The sequence below is a fragment of the Mytilus edulis genome, chromosome 4 (assembly GCF_963676685.1).
Source record: "Mytilus edulis chromosome 4, xbMytEdul2.2, whole genome shotgun sequence".
NCBI classification, from domain to species: Eukaryota; Metazoa; Mollusca; class Bivalvia; order Mytilida; family Mytilidae; genus Mytilus; species Mytilus edulis.
In genome coordinates this window covers 76,357,032-76,379,721 of record NC_092347.1, presented here as the reverse complement: position 1 = coordinate 76,379,721, position 22,690 = coordinate 76,357,032, and the positions used below count along the sequence as shown (strand labels likewise).

The 22,690-nt window shown below is 30.7% G+C and overlaps 1 protein-coding gene across 16 annotated transcripts in view; it reads right to left on the bottom strand.

The window, feature by feature from the left end:
• Positions 1-253: 253 nt before the first annotated feature.
• The window catches only part of LOC139520561 (casein kinase I-like), a 42,206-nt gene continuing 19,769 nt past the window's right edge, over positions 254-22,690 (bottom strand). The window contains exons 5-12 of one of the 16 annotated variants that reach the window (XM_071313334.1): positions 17,694-17,928; positions 16,570-16,740; positions 16,189-16,334; positions 14,184-14,246; positions 9,804-9,905; positions 9,150-9,185; positions 6,526-6,635; positions 254-5,058 (exon numbers count right to left, since the gene is read on the bottom strand). In XM_071313334.1, the coding sequence (XP_071169435.1) occupies positions 5,013-5,058; positions 6,526-6,635; positions 9,150-9,185; positions 9,804-9,905; positions 14,184-14,246; positions 16,189-16,334; positions 16,570-16,740; positions 17,694-17,928 (909 nt within the window). In that variant the 3' untranslated portion in view covers positions 254-5,012. The remainder of the gene's footprint in view (positions 5,059-6,525; positions 6,636-9,149; positions 9,186-9,803; positions 9,906-14,183; positions 14,247-16,188; positions 16,335-16,569; positions 16,741-17,693; positions 17,929-22,690) is intronic. The other 15 variants (XM_071313333.1, XM_071313336.1, XM_071313335.1 and 12 more) reach the window with 15 other exon arrangements.

The window sequence follows — 22,690 nt, the reverse complement described above, 5'->3', positions numbered from 1 at the left end:
GAAGGCATTATAAGGTAAGGTAAACTACCCTCCTTTCGGAGTAGACTAGTCAGTCAGATAACCAATCAATCTGTATGTAGGACTAGGCTACTCCAAAAGGAGGGTAGTATACCTTTACCTCATAATGACTTCACGGTTCAGCTAGCAAGCAAGCTAACCAAAATCATTACCTTTACCTACACACTCAATGCAATCGCCTGTAAGAAAACTATCACTAAGGCTTTATATCAAATCATAGATATTAACACAGACATTTTTATAAGAAATATGATTTTATTTTCATGAAGAGCACAGCATCTCTAAGAATTATCCTAAAATGTAATGTTTTTTTAAATTGTTGTATGCACAAATCATCAACTGTACATATATGAAATAAACATAATACTTAAATCACTTGATAAACATTTCACCAAATGAATAACAATATTATATGAATGTCAACCATTCGATGAACAATTAAATGGAAAGCTATATGATCTTAATGCATCTATACAGACAATAGTTTAACACTGATCAATCAGTGTTTAAATTACAAAACATCTCTTTCATACATTTATATATGAAGAAAACAAAACCATTGTGTAACTATTTGCAGCTTTTAAAGGATGGTTTTCAATAAAATGTAAAACCTATAAGAAAATTGACAGATGACTGGTGTCTTTATATCACTGATTTTATCCATAATTATGTTAGCTTTTAAGGTGAGATATCTCAACATATTATCATGTTCACAATTAATCAAGGGGAGGATATACTGGGCGCATAAATCTTCATCTTCATAGTCTGTTTACTAAAATGTTCAATTCTTAAATAGTCTCTGCTTAGTATTGACAATCAAACCATAAATTCACCCTTTACCGACCTAAATTTCAAGCATCTGAAGATGAGACAACTTTTATGAAAACATTTTATACTGTATTATGCTGTAAAACTGCTTTCTTTGTGGCGTAGTTCAAATGCTCATAAAATTATGCAGCCAGGAGAAGGTTTGTAAAAACTTGGTTGTTTAATTTCTGGTTAATTTTTTATTTGTATTAATTTTACAGACCCAGAGTAACATTGTCATAAACAAAATTCAATATTTGTTAAAATGGTCCGAGACATTTTACTGATAATCTAAATATAAATGCATTATGAAGTAAACAGTGTTAATAAATACAAACATTTTAGACACTACAAAATGTATTTTTAGAAACCACAAAACAGAATATAATGATATTAAAATAGCAATGTTGTAGCATTTCACATTTAAAATGGCCAAGATAAAAAAGTAAAGATAAATTAAAACGTTTATCCAAGGAATGTCAAAAATGTCAGTTTCCTTCAGCAAATGAAAGTTAAGCAAAAAATGTGTAATCAAAATTAAAAGAAAACTGAGATTTCACTGAAAAAATTTGCTTAAAAAATGAAATTGATGTATATCACCCATCTACATTATAGATTTAATTAATTTATAACAAACAGAATTATGATATTCATTGACTGTCCCGATTCCAATATTTGGTCACAGTATACACCTTCATTACACGTGTGTCCAACAAAAACACTATTATGTATTGCACCAAAGTTAATCTGTGTCAGCCTTGACTGAAACAGAGATTCTACGGCATCAACAAACAATATAAATTACAATGTCAGTTGTACGTCCACCATTCATCATCCAAACTACATCAACACAATCATACTTTACATATCTTACTATGGCAAAGAACATCCCTTAACTTTCCCATAGTGATTAAGTATTTTTAGAATAATTTTTCAAATGATGAGAGAGTTGAACTATATTTCCTGTGCATGAATTATTCAATTAATAATGAAGGAAATATAAAATGGTGTTCAGTTCACTTCAGTTTTCTTTGATTGTCATCTTAATGAAGAGGTCATAAAATAACTTCGACGAAACAGAAATCTGTTAAAAAGGTTGAAATCTTGGTTAACTGGGCCAACAGAATGACAGGACCAGAAAATCACAAAAGCAAAACATTGCACCAAATAAGTGCAAAACAATTTCTCCTTAAAGTGCTATTACCACCTTTCATCTGTTAAATATATATCCTACATTAAACCCGATAGAAATCTGACATTTAGTAGTTCAATTGCTTTACGGTAAAAATAGTATAACGTAAAAAAACCTTTACAATACATTATTAATGGTGCTTTCAATCAACATGTTATAACATCACATATATAGACAAGTAGCGTAATTAATGGAATAATATGAGATCCATAAATAGCTGCTAATAAGACATAAAATTTAACAATCATATCAACTTCCATAACAAATATTCAATAGATTGCAGTATGTTAAAATTTCTTTCTTCAGAATATTTATACATAAATGACACACATGTAGGCCAGCTTCAACACCAAATAGTCCAATCATTGCTCAAATCTCGTAAATTCTATGGTACACATTTTCATTTCGAAAAAAAAAATTATGAAAATATCTAAAACAATGAAAAAGGTACAGGCTAAAGTTACAGCTCAATAAAAATGCTATTTTTTTATTTATGTAAAACTTCACACATACATCTCACTGAGAGTTGCTATTTTCATGCATTCACCGAAAAATATATATGTCATATTTTCCACTCATGCATACTGAAGAAGCTATGCTTGATACTTGCATTCTTTGTTCACAAAACATCCACTTTCTTAGTGTTCTTGGAACTTTACTTTCACTTCACAGAAGTAAACACATGGCTTATATCAGGAAAGATAAAATCACAAGTTTAGCTCTTCTATTTTCAATAAAAAAACAGGAGTCAAAATTATTTATTAGGGTTCCAAATTTTTCTTTTAAACAAAATATGATCTAAATTCAACTCTTATAGTTAGGATATCTATCATGAAGGACTAATTTTAAAGTGTGACAAGAAAATACATTTCCCTTACCCTAAAAAAAAAAAAAAAAAATGATTAAAATTTCATTGCAAAAGTTTGTATAACTATTTCTAAGCTTTCACTAGGGTGAAGGTACTCAATAAACAAAAACACTTCAATAATCTAAAAGAAAATAAATGTCTTATTATGTTACTGACAAATGGCTGGTATTCTGATATCACCGTGCTCAAAATGAGATGTATATCTTGATAGATTATAATGCCTTATGATAATGCTTTATGATAGCATCTAACCCAGATGTGTGAAGATGACCACCTCCTACCATGTGTCTACTCCTGTAAATGCTTTTAACATTGTTCGTACAAAATCTTGATGAAAATACATTCATTACAAACTTTCAAAATAGTAAAAATAAGTAAGTACAACACGGATCATTTAATACGGAATGACTATAAATGTCCAATTGTATGGCCATGGATCAAGAAATACTACAGTTCTATAATGGATGTACACACATTCTTTCAATTAAAGAAGAAAGATATTTGAAATGATATTGGCCCAAAAGTTTTTTGTTTTTGTTTGATTTTTGAAATTTTGTTAAACACTCTAGATAAAAACATCATGGCCCCTTTTTATATCAATATGGCTTACCTTCAGTTTAGTTCTAATTTTTTAATATCTATTCACCAATCATTGTAACAGTATGGTTCTAGTTCAGTTTTTAGTGCTGAGTAGAACAAGTCCCTCTAAAGTGCAGTTCTTGTATTGGAAAAATTGTGAAAATAAACTTCCTTACCATTCACCCAATCATTTTTAAAAAGCTTTCAACTAATTGAAAAATTGTACAAAATCTTCAAAATTTGTAAAATAACAAACAACTTTAGCATTTTTTTTTCTGAAATCTATTCATTAAATATTTCATTTCAAATAGGACTTAAAGCACTGAATATCTTAAGTCATAATGACTTAATGTTAAATTAGCACTTAATTCTGTGAAAAACATTAATCACGCTTGGAAACAATTTGATCTGATGTGAGCTTACTAGGTCACACATTACAAAATCACACCCCATTAACAGAAGATAAGCTGATAAATGCTTTAATGAAAAAGAGTTCAGTGAGGTAGCAAAACTGCAACCATAAAGTTGAGCATTACAAGTAAGAATGATTAGCTATTCCCTGGAGTGTAATGATAGTTGGATGTCCAGTGTCAAATGTTAGTACATCCTCTTCACAATACAATGGAACTGTATCTATTTCTTGGTCCAGGCCCATGTGTCATTTGCGACTTTTTACTCCTCTCTTTTTTACTTTTTTCTTGTTTGTGAAACAACAGCATCTGTATCAAAGAGATACAATAAAAACAAGCAGTCTTTTTTTTATTTCTGACATTTTATAGTATTTTGGGGGAATTTCTTAACTCTAATAACAAAAAAGATTATTCACATATATGCTTATAATATATCAATAGTAAAAATATCGGCATATTTGATTCATAGCCCATTAAGAAATTCTATAATGAGCAATGAAGTTTTATAATGTTCCCAAGCTTTACTTCACTTTTAACTCCCTTTTTTCTCAGAACATGCAAATAGCAGTTATTTCCCTTTAGGATAATTTGAGTTCTATATTTTATAAAATTTAGTACCTTCACAGAAAATAAACATTGTTTAACATGCTATCTACCCAAAGAAAAAGGAAACAATTTCGTAATGAAAGGGAGTAACGGCATCCTGAGACAAGAGGATATTCAAAAGTTGAACTTCATTTTTTTTTTTAGGCTTTCATGTAATAATCTTTATGATACTTAATAAATTCTGTAAGAGACAGCTTGTAATTTTTTAGCCATTTTGATAAAAACATTTATAACTTCACTTTCTTCTATGTAATTTCAATAAATTCTTAAAATCCATATAACACATCAAATATATAAAAAGAGCTTGTAACATTTTGATATAATGTTTAAGTGTGGCAAAAAACATCACTATTACCCAAAACCTCTTAAGTCTTGTCTTATATTTTTAAAAATAAGAGGAAATAAATGGTAAGCACTGTAAAATGGTGACCAACAATATGACAGTAAAGCTTGAGTTTATCACAATGATACAGATCTCTGTCAGCATTAATATAAGTCATGGACAGCCATGTTTGTTTGTTTATGTATGTCTTTATCGTCGACTCTTCTTTTTCTTTCTCCGTCTGAAGAAGCAGCACCTGAAAGCAATAATAGTTGAAGCTATGCCATGTATGCGAGACCTTAACCAGTATGACAAATAATATGATCAATTTAGATTTAGAAATTAAGGAGTGTCTATAAATTTTAACATAACCAAATTATTGATGGTGTAAAGTTTATACTATCTGTGATTATAAATTTTCATGAAAATTACTTGATTTCAAAATCTCAACCTGATAAAAAGTGAAAAAGATGTATTTACAATTTTTTGTTTGAAGTTTGTGAAACATGTTATATCATTCTTTCCTTTATTCTAAGTCATTGTTTTCACTTGTATTTGTAATTTGTAATTAAGATTTTTAATTTGTAAACATTTCCCAGAGTACGAAATAACAATTTTCTAATTTGTCTTTTTCTCCAGGTACTTGAAAAATTGTTACATCATTTGAAGTTATTTGTATTAGTTACAGGCTGTTTGTTATAATGATCGTGCTATACAATTTGTAATTTCCAAGTCTGAGTTATTTCAACTGTTTTAGTGCTAGTTAATTTGTTGTTATATCCAAGCTTTTTGAGGTATCTTTAATGCGATAGTACTATTTATTTGGTTATTTCCAAACCTTTAGTGGCATTGTAACGTTCATAATGTTATTCAATTTGTTGTCATTTCCTAGCATTTTGTGATATTGCAACCGTTATAGTTCATTTCATTTGTTGTAATTTCCTTCCATTATTGGTACTGCGATGATGGTATTATTCAAAGTATGTTAAAAAATATTGTGTATGTATAAGCTCTGTCTTCATTTCTGTTTATCCTATTTCTGACCATGACTCTTCATCGTTTAGGTACTACTTACTTTGTTTATCCTATATCTGACCATGACCCTTCAGTGTTGTGTTTACTTACTTTGTTTATCCTGACCATGACCCTTCAGTGTTGTGTTTACTTACTTTGTTTATCCTGACCATGACCCTTCAGTGTTGTGTTTACTTACTTTGTTTATCCTGACCATGACCCTTCAGTGTTGTATTTAGGTAATACTTACTTTGTTTATCCTGACCATGACCCTTCAGTGTTGTGTTTACTTACTTTGTTTATCCTGACCATGACCCTTCAGTGTTGTATTTAGGTACTACTTACTTTGTTTATCCTGACCATGACCCTTCAGTGTTGTGTTTACTTGCTTTGTTTATCCTGACCATTACCCTTCAGTGTTGTATTTAGGTACTACTTACTTTGTTTATCCTGACCATGACCCTTCAGTGTTGTGTTTACTTACTTTGTTCATCCTGACCATGACCCTTCAGTGTTGTATTTAGGTACTACTTACTTTGTTTATCCTGACCATGACCCTTCAGTGTTGTGTTTACTTACTTTGTTTATCCTGACCATGACCCTTCAGTGTTGTGTTTACTTACTTTGTTTATCCTGACCATGACCCTTCAGTGTTGTTTACTTACTTTGTTTATCCTGACCATGACCCTTCAGTGTTGTGTTTACTTACTTTGTTTCACTTTGATCTTCCTCTCTCTGTCCCTGGTTGTTGAAAGGTGTGTTAGATTGAGCACCTGTTGGGTCATCAGGGGCAAGGTCTCCATTTGTTGAGTTCACCACCTGGAAGAAAAAAATTTAAAAAAATGAAATTAAACCTTTACGAAAACTTGAAATAAATAACGGTTTCATCTACAAGTTATATACAAAATGAATATGCCATATACCGTATAGCGGGTAATTTTTGTTGGTGTAAATTTTTGCTTATTTTTGCAGATAGGGACAAAATCACTAAAATAAATTCCGCCAATTTAACAGTGTACATACAAGTATTGAGAAAATATTAAATTTGCCAAAATTATTTCGTAAACTTTATTTAATGAGAATCGCAAAATTTTACACCTGCGAAAAATAACCCACTATACGGTATGAGGTGATGGGGGATAATATACATGGCAATTTTTAAATGCTATATAACTGTATATCAAATATTACTGATTTACAATTAGTAGTTCCTCTTAAACTGACCTTATCACAACCTACCCCCCACAGGAAACTTTATGTAAGCTTTCATATGCACACTTGTTGCTTATTTCAAATCAGGTTTCAATAAAATGTACTTATCACTTGCTACACATCCAATGAAGAATCTAATGCATGTCATATATTTGTTTTTTAATGAAATGACGTTTTTAAATTATTTGCTTTGAAATGTCATAAAACATAATTTGAATGCAATTATAAATAAACTCAAGCAATCACTTACAGCAAGTTATCAACACAATTCTAACAAATACAATTTTTTTCTGTGGTTGACATACATGTGGTAATTTATTCATCAATCTTAGTTAATTCTACTTTCAAAATGATTAAATTAATAGCAGCTAAATTCAGAATTGGTAAAATTAAAAGCATTGTCTGAGATAGTCTTACAGAAACTATCAATACAATGTAAGGGGAAAATGTTTTGATAACTTTTACATGTATTAGACATGAACAGGCGAAAATAAATTATCTGCAGTCTGAAAAGAAATATGCTACCATTTGTTGTGAATCGTTTTTAAAAAGAAAATCTAATTATTTCCATGTGATGGTCATAATCTTGTTATATGTAAGACCAGTCTTATGAAGACTATTCATAATATATGTGATATTTTCAAAACTATATTTCTAAATCATGTTAATTGTTTTATAGTATAAAAGACAGGTGATTTATAGCATAAGATTCTCCGAGATCGAAACCAATAGACAAAAAAAAATCAAATTGTCTGCATTGTCAGGATACAGCATTCATTAACAGACATACATGTCTTTACAATATGCAAAGGTCTAAATCACCAACAGTCTATTGAATTTGTGTGAATCAATATAAATAAACTCGTCATAGATACCAGGACTAAATTTTGTATATATGCCAGACGTGCGTTTTGTCTACAAAAGACTCATCAGTGACGCTCCAATCGAAAAAAGTTAAAAAGGCCAAATAGAATACGAAGTTGAAGAGCATTTCCTCAAAATATGAAAATGAAAAATAAAAAATTTAACTTGAGAAATTACCAGGGTCTAGACTTAAAGACAGTAACAGGAACAGTTCCGAACTTTTATCTTTTTAACACTCAATGGTTTATCTTCACATTCTCAATCATGAGATACAAAAAATGTACATTAAAATTAAAACATGAGATTATCTATGGTAATTTCCTAATTTGGTTGGTGTTATAACCTAAAGCAAAAATGAATGACATGAAAGCCCCACACTTTTTCGCTACTTTAAGACCTGAAAGACAACACCTATAACAAGCCATATGTGGTCAATCTTGTTGATGTGTGAGCCTTTATCTTGATACAAGTTTTTCTTAGCATAATATTGCATATTTAAAAGTACTTTTGATAATGTCTAGCTTTAAATATAGATGTTAGATTATGGTTATAAGGGTATATACAAGAATTGGTGATTGGTTTAAAGGTCTGTGAAGGAAGGTTATAAAATCCTGCTTTATTAGTCAATGTGACCAGCACTATTAAGGGAGACAATTTAGAACGGCTGTCAATTTTGCAACATAAAATACAATGTTGGTATCAAGCTTTAAAATGAGTGGCTACATAGAAAACACCAAACAAAAATAAAGCAATGTCATCAGCAAATGTTTCTAGAAATATCAGTACTATGAATTCATGTAAATTGAGCATTAAAATATATAATTCTAAGACAGCTTGAGTATTTATAACACTGGGAATCAAACAAGATTGGCTTGTCTTCAGTTCAATCTAAACATTTTTTGTTATTTGATAAACTAAATTATTCAAGCAATTTTTAAATTACAATTTATTGGCAGCAGGAAAGGTTTAAAACCTTGTTCACAACAAGTGAAACACACTAGAGTTGAATTTAACAGATAATAAAACAGGCACATTAGGTAAAGATAGTTCTGTTAGGTTATTATATTTATAAAGTGCATAAAGTTAAAATTTAGTTGAATATGCAGAAGTGCAGGATTAATTTCCATTGTGTCGAGGAGATTACAAATCAATCAATCACACACTTTTTACAGTGCAATCAGACACTGTTAAAAACACAGATAAAGACACATGACAATTAAAATGGTAGAAAAACAAGATCTGGAATAGCTGCCTTACCTGATTTCTCATTCGTAAGTCTCGTTTTTCTGGAATCTAAGAACGAGTCACAAATTAAGCAAGCAAAATATGTTCACCATTTCACCAGGACATGCAACAGAGGAGGGAATTTCTTAAGATCTTGAAATATTACCTTAAACAAAAGGTTTATTACCTTTCTTATCTCCCTTTCTTGAATAAAGCTACTACTTATTTTCATAACCTCTCTTTAAGTTTCAGAATACTTTTTCATAAAAGGCTCCTAATTTAAAAAAAATATCTGTTTACCACTTTGTAATATATGGTAAGATTCTATTTCCAGAGTATATGTAGCTAATATCATACGACTACTACATAAAATACACTCTAGTGTAAAGAATGATTAAATAATCTATACCTGGAATAGTGCAAAATTACCTTTGAAAAGTGCATTTATCAAATAAAGTAAAGATTGGAACAATTTATTTTGCTTGAAAACTATCTCTAGTTACAAAATGTGATATATATATTCAGGCAGAATGATGTTATTGGCAGAATTTAATGATACAAGTAATATTTTAAGATCTATCGACAAGACTACAAGACAACAAGGCAATTTCATACAAGAAAAAAAAAAGGAAATAAATTAGCGAAAAAGAGGCGACGACCAAAATTATGTAGTAAGGATATGCATACCTGTACAGATCCCCCTAGTCTATCGGCAGCAAGGTTGGCACCCAGATAATTTCCGGTGTGCCGGGGTTCACCCCATGCGTTACCAGATTGATATGTATTTGTCTGAAAGGCAAATTAGTTGAGGATCTGAGTTTTTGTGTTACACAGAATACAATGCCCACAACCACTGGAAGAGCTATCAATTTAACCATCATCATTATTCAAAAGTTTCCACATGAAAGGGCTACGTGATAAGAATAGGTTGACAATAATTGAATCAATGTATTAAAAAACTCCTGATAAGGTGTCCATGTCGAGGCAGATTACAGAATGATTTAGGGAGAAAACATAAACTTGGGCACTAACAAACCATTCCCTCACCATCCAAAATCATTATTTAGTTATGAAATGGAATAGAAATCATCCCTTCCTGAGGACATCAACAAATTGCTTAAATTTGTTTAAAGGGTTTAGTCTGATGTACTGAGTAAGATTTTGACATATGCATTATACCATCGAACCAGCTAGACATTTGATCTCCAACCATGAAAATTAGAGGTGTAACTTGAGAGTATCTTGTTATGTGACCCTAATATTTCAAGAAAAATATAAATCAATTGTTTGTATTCAGTTGAAAAAGTTACCCAACTGGCACAGAACTGTTACTAAATCCCATTTTATAATGCTGATGAAGATAACTAAGAGAACTTTACATAATTTGTGATCTTTCGGCCATACCTGATGACATATTCATAATTTAATGATAATAGTCAAAACTTAAAGACTTATTACTTCACTCAAATTGGTTTCCAGTAAAAGTATTCATAAAATGTATGGGCTTCTTTCCAACTACTAATTTCTAAGAGATTCTACGCTTTAAACCAGCATTTTATTATATTGATAAATATTGGGTCAATTTGGTTACAACCAATACCAAGGTTTCTTTGAAAGCTCTTCCAAAGGATTAAAATGTTGATATAATTGCTCATATACAGCACCTATGGTATACAAACATAATATTTCATTTGACAACTGTTTTTTTGTTATGACAAAAAAATTATTCTAACACACAGTACACACTTGAGCTCTATCTATACACACTTTAAAAAGTTCATTAAAACTTCCTTTTGTACTTATTGATGGCAAATTTTAGTGCAACATGTTTATGTTGTCAATAATGCTTAATCAATCAAAATGTACTTTACTAGTAGTTACATGGTAGTCATGGGAATAGCTATGCATAAGGAAGGTTGAATGAACTATACTATTAACTCTTAGTAAAAGTGGCAAATCAAAGAAGATGATGGAAAAAAGAAGATAAGAATTTCAGTATGAAGGCAAATCTTTTCTCTCCATTATTTGTCACTGCCTAGTAGAAGTGACCACTTGAATCTGCCATCGTAATGGGAATAAATTGACATGGATTCTGTCTTTTGTTTTAAGGAGAATTTTTTTATATAATTGAATAAAGAGGCAATGTTATGAACAGTAAGAGGTGTATATTTAGGAAGATGTACAATTACTTTAGTATAAGGAAGATGCTACAGATGAATACTATTTTTGGCTGTAAAAGATAAGCAAGAGATATACAATATATTCCTTGCTTTATTATATTCTATGATTTCGTGTGTCCTATGTAATTGTGTACGCAACATTCATAGCAAGTGTTTATGAGTATGTAGGTTTTTATAAACAACACTGATTTTCATCTGATTAGTAACAGTGAAGGTTAGTAAAATAATAATTCTACAAAACTGAGGAACTTGTTCTAGATTTCACAACCCTACAATGATGTAATCACTAAAAATATTTCATTGTTCTTTCTTCTCTGCAAATGCTGAAAATACTTCAATTTTTTTATATTTTCCAATAAACCAATACATTTTCTTATGAAATCTGTGCAAAACTAGAATCTGATTGGTAAAGAAATGTGTATTGAGTTATATTGTTACCCAGTTTACCATGAAGAACTCAGAAAACTCTGTCACATTGTACTGTACATTAACATTGCTTATATTTTATATTTTAAAAAAAATTCATCTAAATGGCGAGCTGAATGCTTGTGAATTTAAATAAAATAACCAAATGCTTCAGCTTCAATGGATATGACCAAAGCTGTTCTTTTGTTAAAAATACCTTACAATAAAATAACACTTTTGGTTCTCAATGTTGTTAAATAAATTTTAGAAGAGGTCCAATATGCCCCCCCCCTTTTTCATTGCACATAGTTTACCTATACTTTCAGGTTAAAGTTTTTGGTCAAGGTAGTTTATGTGAAGTCTGAACAACTTGAAACTTAGTACACAATGTTCCCTATCATGTGATCTTTCTAATTTAAATGCCAAATAAGAGATTTTTTTCCAATTTCACAGTCCACTGAACACAGAAAATGATAGTGTGAGCGGGGCATCCATGTACTATGCAGGGCTCACGCTACCAGGCGACTTGGGCGAAGAAGTCGCCTTCCCGACCGTCACTTCGCTTTCCCCGACCCCCAAAAGCGAAAACAAGTCGCCCTGTTCTTGACGATAGTCGCTTTCAGTCGCTTCCGTCATCGGACACTTTCAATTTTTACCAAGTTGATGAAACATCATTTTTTTACTGATAATTAAAGAAATTCAGACATAAACGATTCATTATCTTTAGAAAAGAGGTTGAAGCATTGTCTTCGCAGTGTGTAGCAGGTTATTTGATAAAAATACAACTTTTTATCACTTCGTGCATTTCCGCAAGTCCCGGTGCTTGTTACTCGAAAACGTACATCAACCTAAATTTCGGCGGCAAAATAAGTTTGTTACTTCATTTAAACGTGATAAAAGTTGCCTCCAGTAAATGTTTAATCCATTTATTGCATTAAAACCGTCATGTTCCTTTCCAAATAACTTGTCAAACATCGTTTATTTTTGTAAATTTTCTTGCATTCGTCCGCCATTGACCGATTTCTAAACTACGGATCTGAAGCGGACCAGCTATGACCGAAATCCGTACTTTTACAATAATTACAACTACGGACGCACGGATGGAACAGCTGACAGAAGAATATTGATCCCAAAGGGAAAAATTACGCATTCCACACGCATTAAGAGACTTTTGGTTACATCTAATTGATTGGTGTATATAATTCCTTATATTTTTTATGGATTGTTTCAAACTATTGATTAAAGTTGCTTAACTCTAAGACTATTCTACTAATATCAATATATTATGGCCCAGCTTAATAACTTTTATATTTTTTTTTATGAGAAACACTGAATTTCATACACAAGATAATTTTATATATCAATTGTAATTGATATATTATAATTTCTTTACATTTTTTAAAATAATTTTTTTTTTTTAGTGCTATATATTTAGTTGTTAGTTTCTCACAAGAACCTTAGTAAAACTTAAACAACTTTTAATTTCAAATGTTACTTTAATTGTAATTTTTTACTCATATGAATTGAACAACATAAAAAGAACATTATTTACATATGGCCCTTTACAATGTATACTATTGTAAAATCCAAACATTGTAGCGCACCGCGCGAATGAGCACTTCTCTTTCAAATCTCACCACTTCTCCCTATCAGTTTCAAAAAGAGAAGTCACTTCTCCCTATAATTCTGAAGTAGTGTGAGCCCTGACTATGGACACATTCTTGTTATATTTTAGAGAAATGAAGGCTGGAGAGTAAATGCAAGGCAATACTTCCAAGGGAATTATTTGATTGGCACTGATTTTTTCAAAATTGTCTGAGACACTGTTGAAATAAACCTCAGAGCACCTTTTTATAAGGTACATACACTTAGAGAGGAGTATGGTATTGGTAATATGCTGTAATGAAGTTAAAGTCATAAAAAACTAGAGACTGGTGAAAAATAGTGTTTATTCAATTCTTGACCAAATGTATGTATATATCAAAAACTTAGTTGTCTGTGCATGATTTAAATATTTTTTAGGCATCCATAACGTTTAATCGTCAAAATAAAATTGCTCTCGGTCTGTGATTATGTGAAAGTATGGAGACTAATTAATTGTCGTGTTTTGAAGTTGTAGTTTACAGATTGTCACATTATAGTAAACAATCATCATAGAAGCATGGATATTGAGAATGTGTATAGCATGTACAATAAGATGTTTATTTGAATGACATATTCATGCATATTACGATCACCAGATCTTTATGAGAAAAGTCATACTGAGTTCACTACATACGGAAAACAAATAGTTGAATTGTTTAAATTCTTCTAAATTATGACAAATTATAGAATTTTCTAAAGAATAAAGTATATATATGTACATAAGTTTTATAATAAAAACTAACCATTTTTTTTAATTTGAAGTTTAATATAACTTTTAAACCATGTTAACAGTACAGTACAATGTAACATTGATTTATTGTAGCCATGTGTTATTTACCTTGTGTTGCCTCACCTTAGGGTCATCTTTTGGTGGTGGTGCTGATGTGTCAGATGGGGTTGGCTACAAAGAAGAAAATTTATAAATAATTGATTATGGACAAAATATCATTTCATCTCTGTCAATACTCTCATGTCACTTGTTTTTTGTTGACTGTGATTGGGTTAAGACAATTTCGATGAATGATATTGACATCTTAAATAAGTTGATTTTTCATTTCCATGTATTAAAATGATTAATACCTGTGAAGGTAATTATATTGATGGATGAGACCAAACTTCCATATTACAAAAACCAGAACTACTTACAATGTTTTAAAGATTTTGTCAAAAGACAATTTAAAATTTGGTGTACCAATTTAGTATAAACACAACTTAAAGTTCCCAAATGCAAAGATGCTTATTGATATTAAGACAAAATCACTGAACCTACATGTACATGCAACATACTAAGTGCTAAAAATAAAACTTTCCCTTTTTTAGTTGGAAGATTTTAACAAATTGCAATGTACTTATATGAGTATTGTTCTTATATTACATCTACTAAACATTATACATGTTCTAAATATGTCAATCAAGCAGAATCTGGTCCACTGTATATAACTTTAAATGGTGATAAGATTGTCTTAAATTGAAAAGTCATTATTTGTGGATGACAACTTTTATTGTTTGAAGCATTGTATGTTAGCCGTTTTGAGAATTTATGGCTTCAGACTTTTCATAAAAGATTACAGAAGTTATGTACACACAATTAAATCTGCAGGAATAAGACAATCATAGAATTATGAAAATTGATTATCCACAAATAATTTCTTTCAGAGTATTTATCTGCTTATATTATTTATCTTGCAGTTTATCTTGCAATAAAAATCCTAAATTGCCAAATTTGTCTGTATCCAATCTTATTCATATGGTATAGTTATGGCTATTTGAGTTACAAAATAACAATATTTTTGTGTTACAAATGTATAGAGTTTCAATTTCTTTGTAAAATTCAATCAATGAAACTTTTCAGTTTTACATTTCAGAATATGGCTGAAGTCAAATCATAAACTTTGTTACAGACAACAAAAGATATTTCAAAATGATAAGATAAAGTCTCTAAATTTTCCTGCTACATCTTAATGCTTAAGTAGTTTTGGTTGACAAATTGGATTTGAATTACTACTTGTATGAACTGCAAAATAGTTGTTCACAAAAAGCACCTGATTAATTTAATCTTTTTTTAAAATTTAATTATCATTACGTTTGTCATCCCATACTCCTTAATGTTATCCTGAAAACAGGAATAAAAGAAGTGCATTTTTTTTTTTATCAAATTCATATCTGGATAAAATACACAAAAATCAATGACTATTAAAATTCCTCATTTCCTTCCACAGATGTTTTGTTTTCTGGTCTTTATCTGGACAATTTGTTACTTGTGTTTGTTTCTACATCTACTTTGGAGTTTGGATGTTTTCGGTTCTTGTAATCTGTTTTACTATTTAATACTTTTTGGTTATTTGTGTTATCTTTTTAATGTATTCTTTATTTAATGAAATTATTTTGAATGAGTATTATCCCAGATGTTTTAATTTTTTTTCTATATGCATTCTTATCTAATTTGTATATACTGACAAAATTGTGTGTGTTTGAATGTGTGATTTTGCCTAATGATTTTCAGAGTTGGAAATATAAATCACAAATAACAGAATTAAGTTTGACAAAAAAAATATGTATTCCTCGTTCATGTTATTATTTTCTTGTTTGCTTATCTCACCCAAGCAAGTTCTGAATAATAGAACTTGCAATTATCAAATGGCACAAGTTTTCTTTGTGTCAAGAACATTTTCTTACACAAGAAATCAGGTTCTCCAATACATATTACCATCTATGAGGTAATAAGGTTTTCACTATACTTATCACCAATGAATGAGGTAATCACTAGCTACAATTGAATTCCCATTCTTATGAATAAAGATAAGGTGACTGAATCACTTTCCACAAAATATAAGAATGATCACCTGTCTTCCAGTCCAATCATATTCCCAATCTACACTATAATTCATTTTTTCCATAAGGTCTGTGAACAACTTTCGCAAGTAATCATAATCTGGCGTTTCAAAAAAATCCAACCGTCGTACATATCTTAAATATGTGGCAAGTTCATCTGCAAATAAAAAGTGAATAAAATGAAACCTTTCTGTAACTGAAAATAGAATGAATTTTATACCATATAATTAAACACATAATTTCTTATGAATGGTAATGGAAAAATTTGAGAACAGTTAGTTACCTCAAACTTAATTTGTGTTTTGAATGATTAAATCAAAACTTAAAATTCAAACGTTATTAACTTGACTTGATAATTGTGTAAACCAACACAACAGAGAGAAGAAAATTACCTGGAAAGTTTTCACATAAAACTTCTATTGGAGTAGCTCTCTTCGTATCTCCAATTTTCTGATATCTCTCTTTGAGTGTATCAGCTTTTAAACCTTGCCACGGTAAACTTCCTCTCAGGAAGTACATAAACATGTGACCTAATGCTTCTAAATCATCTCGTCTACTTTGTTCTGAAAAGAGATATCAACATTTAAGCAAACTTTAAAGTGAATTTGTTGTACTCGTAGTTCATAGAATTAGGAATTATTGTTTCTTCTGTTTGTTACATATGTACAATTTTATTAGATAAAGTGTTTTTGTTTGACCCAAGTGTCCTTTTTCGTTTCACCTTTGCTCCCATTATTTATAATTAGCTTGTCATTTTTAAGGTTGTTTAGCTATACTAGAAATATCAAAATGTGCATATCAACAACCTTTATAAGAATGAACTGTAGGAAATGTTGAATTGACGGCATCTTTCATATATTTGTTTTATGCATTCCTTTATTAGTACAGTTATTGGTACCAAATTTTTTACTTTTTAAAATGTTCTTGTATCTTTAAAGATTTTTTTATCACAAAATATTGTTATGTCAACCTGTAATGAGAAGACAAAAATACACATAACTATCTGTCTCTTGGCCTGAAATAACAGCAAGCACAACAAAAACTTTTAAAATCTAACATGATATATGGTAAGAAAATTATCTACATAAATGACATTTTTGCTTCTAGCAACACAAATAATTTAGTGACAGAAAAAACCCAACATGATATACTCAAAGACAATCATCAACTAGGTTTGAGGCTTAATACAGTGTAGCCTTTTCTTCTTCACTTTATTTAAGGAATGACTGTAATATTTTTTCTGTCTATGAAGAAATAACATAAAAAATATTACAGTCATTTCTTATAATTTAATTCTAAATTCGATTTTAAACCGTAGAAAACCATTAAAAACGTTGATGACGTCACTGTCACATGTCTAAATTATGTCTATGGGCTCATAACAAAATAACGTCAGCCAATCAGAAGACGTGTTACATCCAAAATTAAATTATTTAATGTTAAAAGTATTCTTTGAAATCTGTATATACAAATCATAATCTCTAAACAATTTCAATTTAAGCCTGTTGACACGTACCTTTGCCTAAATGAGTATTTATACTCATGTATCTGGCAGTTCCTGTGAGACTTTTATGCTCCCTATATGGAATATGTTTATGTGTTTCAGGGTCTATATATTCCTTTGCAAGACCAAAGTCAATTATATGAATAATATGCTGTTTCTTAGTAGACTGTCGTCCTATACAGAAATTTTCTGGTTTAACATCCCTATATATTAAATGTTTAGAATGCACAAATTCCATTCTTGTGAGCTGAAAAGAAAAAAGTACATTGAAGATGAGGTACATACATTTTAAATTGGTGTCATTCTGGATATGAGATGTACTTATGCTGATTCAACTACACACCAAATAGCATTGACTTATCATTAGCGGTTCCAATCAAGTTCTAACAGTAAATCAGAATCTTCAACATTTAAAATTAGACTAACAAATAGTCAATAGATTATGACTGAGGGGGAGGGGCAAAATATTTCTATGGTAATAGGATAAGCAACTATTCTAACTGCATACTTAATACATTGTATCTCTGACAATAAAGTAAAAAATTTGAAAGACAGAATATTTGTTTGGGTCATGAGAAGATTGCTTTTCAACTCATGAAATAGCATTGATAAAAAAAACTGCTAAAAAACTGAAACATACAGCAATCATACATAATTTTGTTCTCATATTCTCTAATCAGTAAACAATTATTCAAAACACACCTTGAGGAAGTGTGTGCTTTTACAGTACAAAGCTTTAATAAAAATACAATGTTTACCTTTTTTTATTTTATAAATGATTTATAAGTGTACCAAAAAGGTCAAGGACATACATCATACATGTAGGTTATTTTTGCCTTCAGGTTATGTTTTTACCTGTAAGTTATTAGAGATTGATAATCTAGTACTAATTTGTAAATTCACCAGAGTTCTAATGTCATACTGAGATCATCAATCATATAAATTGATATTTCTATCAGAAGTATCTATAAAATGATAAAAAAAAAATGAAATTTTCCTCAATAGAAACCAGAAAAACAATCAAAGTATCCATTATGTTACATACTAGAGGATAATTCAAATACTTCAAAAATAAAAATATAAGGTATATTATGTACAACTACTGAGTATAAGTACATATGTTCCCAGTTGTTATTGATTGTTGTAAGAAATGTAACAGTCAATCTTTTTACAATTGTTTATTACACTTTAAAACTATTATTTAGAACTGAAATATATCAGTAAGTTACTAAGTAATGCTTATCTACAATAATATAGACACAAAACTTAAGATTACTGCTAAAAACATTGATATCATATTGTTTTCTCAATCCACTATTGTTATTTGGAAGCATACATGCAAATTAACCAAACATTCATAAATTAAGGAAACAAATTACCAAAACAAAACTCAGTCTTTGTCCTGGAAAATGACTTCCCTTAATTAGAAAGCAAAACACTTGGATAATTGATATCTATGGGAAACCTTAACCTTGTCGTCTAACCTTATATTAAACATACAGATTTTTTCTATTGTTGAGGTATTAAACATGTTAAAGTCAAATAGCCTAAATAAAATGTCCAGCTCATCATTTTGTAGTGTATAGCAAAGTCTAATGCCCCAAGAACTTTTTTTCCAGAGACAACAGCAATAATTCATTCAGCCAGATTTTACACGACAGGTTTATAAACCAATTATCACACCTGGTTCAAACACCTTCTGGCTTCTGTCATGGTCACAATAAGAAAATAGTACTTATAAATGAAAAATCCTTATATCTTAAATATACCCCACATGATCTTGCCAAAATGTGATAATAAAAGTATATATAACAGAAATTATAAGTTCCACCTAATCTAGTATGTAACTACTCATGCATGTCATGTCTTTTACTACTAAGACAAGGTTATGACCTTGTTACATGACATTATTATAATCCAACATATGTCATACATCACTGACAACAAATATATGTCTCAGCTGGTCACATAAAAATTACGAATTTATATAACATTAAAAACATATATGGACCATAATTTGCTATTGGGCTCCGTTTCCTATAACTATAGAAAAGTGATAAAATTTGAATTACTGTAAGAAAAGTTGAAACTACATCTAAAGATGCCATTATTTTTATTAACATACAAGTGTATGCTACTCTTCCCTAGAAAAAAAATTGAAATATACAAATTTCAAAGATTCTACAACCATATTTTTTGTGTCGTTTCTCGCGTTACTTTTTGCTTCCGAAGAGCATAACCCCGACTGATTTATAGATAATCGTCACTGGCAAATTCGTAACTTTTGCTTTCAAATAACAAAGAACATCGACCAATAAGAATAGTGAGAAGAAAATGCCGAGAACTATAAGTATTTATGTAGCAGATGTAAGAACAGTGGCGTGATTTTTGTGTCCGATTTCGTAACGCAAATTTTAGATGATGTAATCTGCTTTGTTGTAATAGAATTCTTAAAAACAATATGCAAATATGAACTCACGCGAGATGTTCAAACAGGTAAATCAGAGATGATTTACATTCTTGTTTTGATCTTCGTAATAATTAAGTAAGAAAATGACGTTATCGTTATGCGTTACATTTCACACGAAACAGAAGTCCAGTTATTTATTAAAATTGTTTTTGTCCTTAAGTTCTAATCATTTCCGGTCATACGTGAAACATGTGACTAACATGTGATCACGCCCTTACAGCCGGACATACGATATACTAGTTCTAAACATTGTTTTTGTTTCCAACGGGATGTTAGCAAACATAATCTGTAGACTTGTTTCGACTTGTTTAAACTAGAGGCTCTAAAGAGCCTGTGTCGCTCACCTTGGTCTATGTGCATATTAAACAAAGGACACAAATGGATTCATGACAAAATTGTATTTTGGTGATGGTGATGTGTTTGAAGTTCTTACTTTACTGAACGATTTTGCTTCTTACAATTATATCTATAATGAACTTTGCCCATTAGTAACAGAGAACTATATTTGGTAAAAATTTACATAAATTTACCAAATTAATGAAAATTGTTAAAAATTGACTATAAAGGGCAATAACTCCTTAAGGGGTCAATTGACCATTTAGGTCATGTTGACTTATTTGTAGATCTTACTTTGCTGAACATTATTGCTGTTTACAGTTTATCGCTATCTATAATAGTATTCAAGATAACCAAAAACGGCAAAATTTCTTTAAAAATTACCAATTGGAGGGCAGCAACCCAACAACCAGTTGTCCAATTCATCAGAAAAATTCAGGGCAGATAGATATTGACTTGATTAACAATTAAACTTCTTGTCAGATTTGCTCTAGATGCTTTGGTTTCATAGTTATAAGCCAAAAACTGCATTTTACCCCTATGTTCTATTTTTAGCCGTGGCGGCCATCTTGGTTGAATGGCCAGGTCATCGGACACATTTTTCAAACTAGATACCCCAAAGATGATTGTGGCCTAGTAGTTTCAGTGGAGATTTTGTAAAAGATTACTTAGATTTATGAAAAATGGTTAAAGATTGACTATAAAGGGCAATAACTCCTAAAGGGGTCAACTGACCATTTTGGTCATGTTGACTTATTTGTAGATCTTCCTTTGCTGAACATTATTGCTGTTTACAATTCATCTCTATCTATAATAATATTCAAGATAATAACCAAAAACAGCAAAATTTCCTCAAAATTACCAATTCAGGGGCAGCAACCCAACCGATTGACCGATTCATCTGAAAATTTCAGGGCAGATAGATCTTGACCTGATAAACATTTTTATCCCATGTCAGATTTCCTCAAAATGCTTTGGTTTTTGAGTTATAAGCCAAAAACTGCATTTTACCCCTATGTTCTATTTTTAGCGGTGGCGGCCATCTTGGTTGGTTGACCAGGTCACGCCACACATTTTTTAAACTAGATACCCCAAAGATGATTGTGGCCAAGTTTGGATTAATTTGGCCCAGTAGTTTCAGAGGAGAAGATTTTTGTAAAAGATTACTTTAATTTACGAAAAATGGTTAAAAATTGACTATAAAGGGCAATAACTCCTAAACGGGTCAACTGACCATTTTGGTCATGTTGACTTATTTGTAGATCTTACTTTGCTGAACATTATTGCTGTTTACAGTTTATCTCTATCTATAATAATATTCAAGATAATAACCAAAAACAGCAAAATTTCCTCAAAATTACCAATTCAGGGGCAGCAACCCAACAACCGATTGACCGATTCATCTGAAAATTTCAGGGCAGATAGATCTTGACCTGATAAACATTTTTATCCTCGTCAGATTTCCTCAAAATGCTCTGTTTTTTGAGTTATAAGCCAAAAACTGCATTTTACCCCTTTGTTCTATTTTTAGCCGTGGCGGCCATCTTGGTTGGTTGACCAGGTCACGCCACACATTTTTTAAACTAGATACCCCAAAGATGATTGTGGCCAAGTTTGGATTAATTTGGCCCAGTAGTTTCAGAGGAGAAGATTTTTGTAAAAGATTACTTTAATTAACGAAAAATGGTTAAAAATTGACTATAAAGGGCAATAACTCCTAAACGGGTCAACTGACCATTTTGGTCATGTTGACTTATTTGTAGATCTTACTTTGCTGAACATTATTGCTGTTTACAGTTTATCTCTATCTATAATAATATTCAAGATAATAACCAAAAACAGCAAAATTTCCTCAAAATTACCAATTCAGGGGCAGCAACCCAACAACCGATTGACCGATTCATCTGAAAATTTCAGGGGAGATAGATCTTGACCTGATAAACATTTTTACCCCCATGTCAGATTTGCTCTAAATGCTTTGGTTTTTGAGTTATAAGCCAAAAACTGCATTTTACCCCTATGTTCTATTTTTAGCCGTGGCGGCCATCTTGGTCGGTTGACCGGGTCACGCCACACATTTTTTAAACTAGATACCCCAATGATAATTGTGGCCAAGTTTGGTTTGATTTGGCCCAGTAGTTTCAGAGGAGAAGATTTTTGTAAAAGTTAACGACGACGGACGACGGACGACGACGGACGCCAA